At 66.8% G+C, this 397-nt stretch overlaps 1 protein-coding gene across 1 annotated transcript in view; it reads left to right on the top strand.

Annotated features, from left to right (window-relative positions):
- The first annotated feature begins 7 nt into the window (after positions 1-7).
- The window catches only part of Ado (2-aminoethanethiol dioxygenase), a 5,529-nt gene continuing 5,139 nt past the window's right edge, over positions 8-397 (top strand). The window contains exon 1 of the mRNA XM_033766568.1: positions 8-166. Within this exon, the coding sequence (XP_033622459.1) occupies positions 77-166 (90 nt within the window). The 5' untranslated portion in view covers positions 8-76. The remainder of the gene's footprint in view (positions 167-397) is intronic.

Raw genomic sequence — 397 nt, 5'->3', positions numbered from 1 at the left:
GTGCCTCCCCTTCCGGGGCAGCGGGGGCGGCCGCGGCCCTTCCGACCGCAGCGCGACTTCTGGCCCAGAGGCGCCGATGCCGCCCGGCTTCCCTGAGAACCTGAGCAAACTAAAGAGTCTCCTAACCCAGGTCCGCGCCGAGGACCTCAACATCGCTCCGCGCAAGGCCACGCTGCAGCCGCTGTCGCCCAGTCTGCCTCCGGTCACCTACATGCACATCTACGAGACGCCTGGCTTTAGCCTCGGCGTGTTCCTGCTCAAGAGCGGCACGTCCATCCCACTGCACGACCACCCGGGCATGCATGGTATGCTCAAGGTGCTCTACGGCACAGTCCGCATCAGCTGCATGGACAAGCTGGAAGCCGGTGGTGGGCAGCGTTCGTGGTCCCCACCGCCC

Source organism: Fukomys damarensis, unplaced genomic scaffold (genome assembly GCF_012274545.1).
Source record: "Fukomys damarensis isolate Sample0158 unplaced genomic scaffold, DMR_v1.0_HiC HiC_scaffold_20, whole genome shotgun sequence".
NCBI classification, from domain to species: Eukaryota; Metazoa; Chordata; class Mammalia; order Rodentia; family Bathyergidae; genus Fukomys; species Fukomys damarensis.
This window is presented reverse-complemented; position numbering and strand designations above follow the sequence as displayed.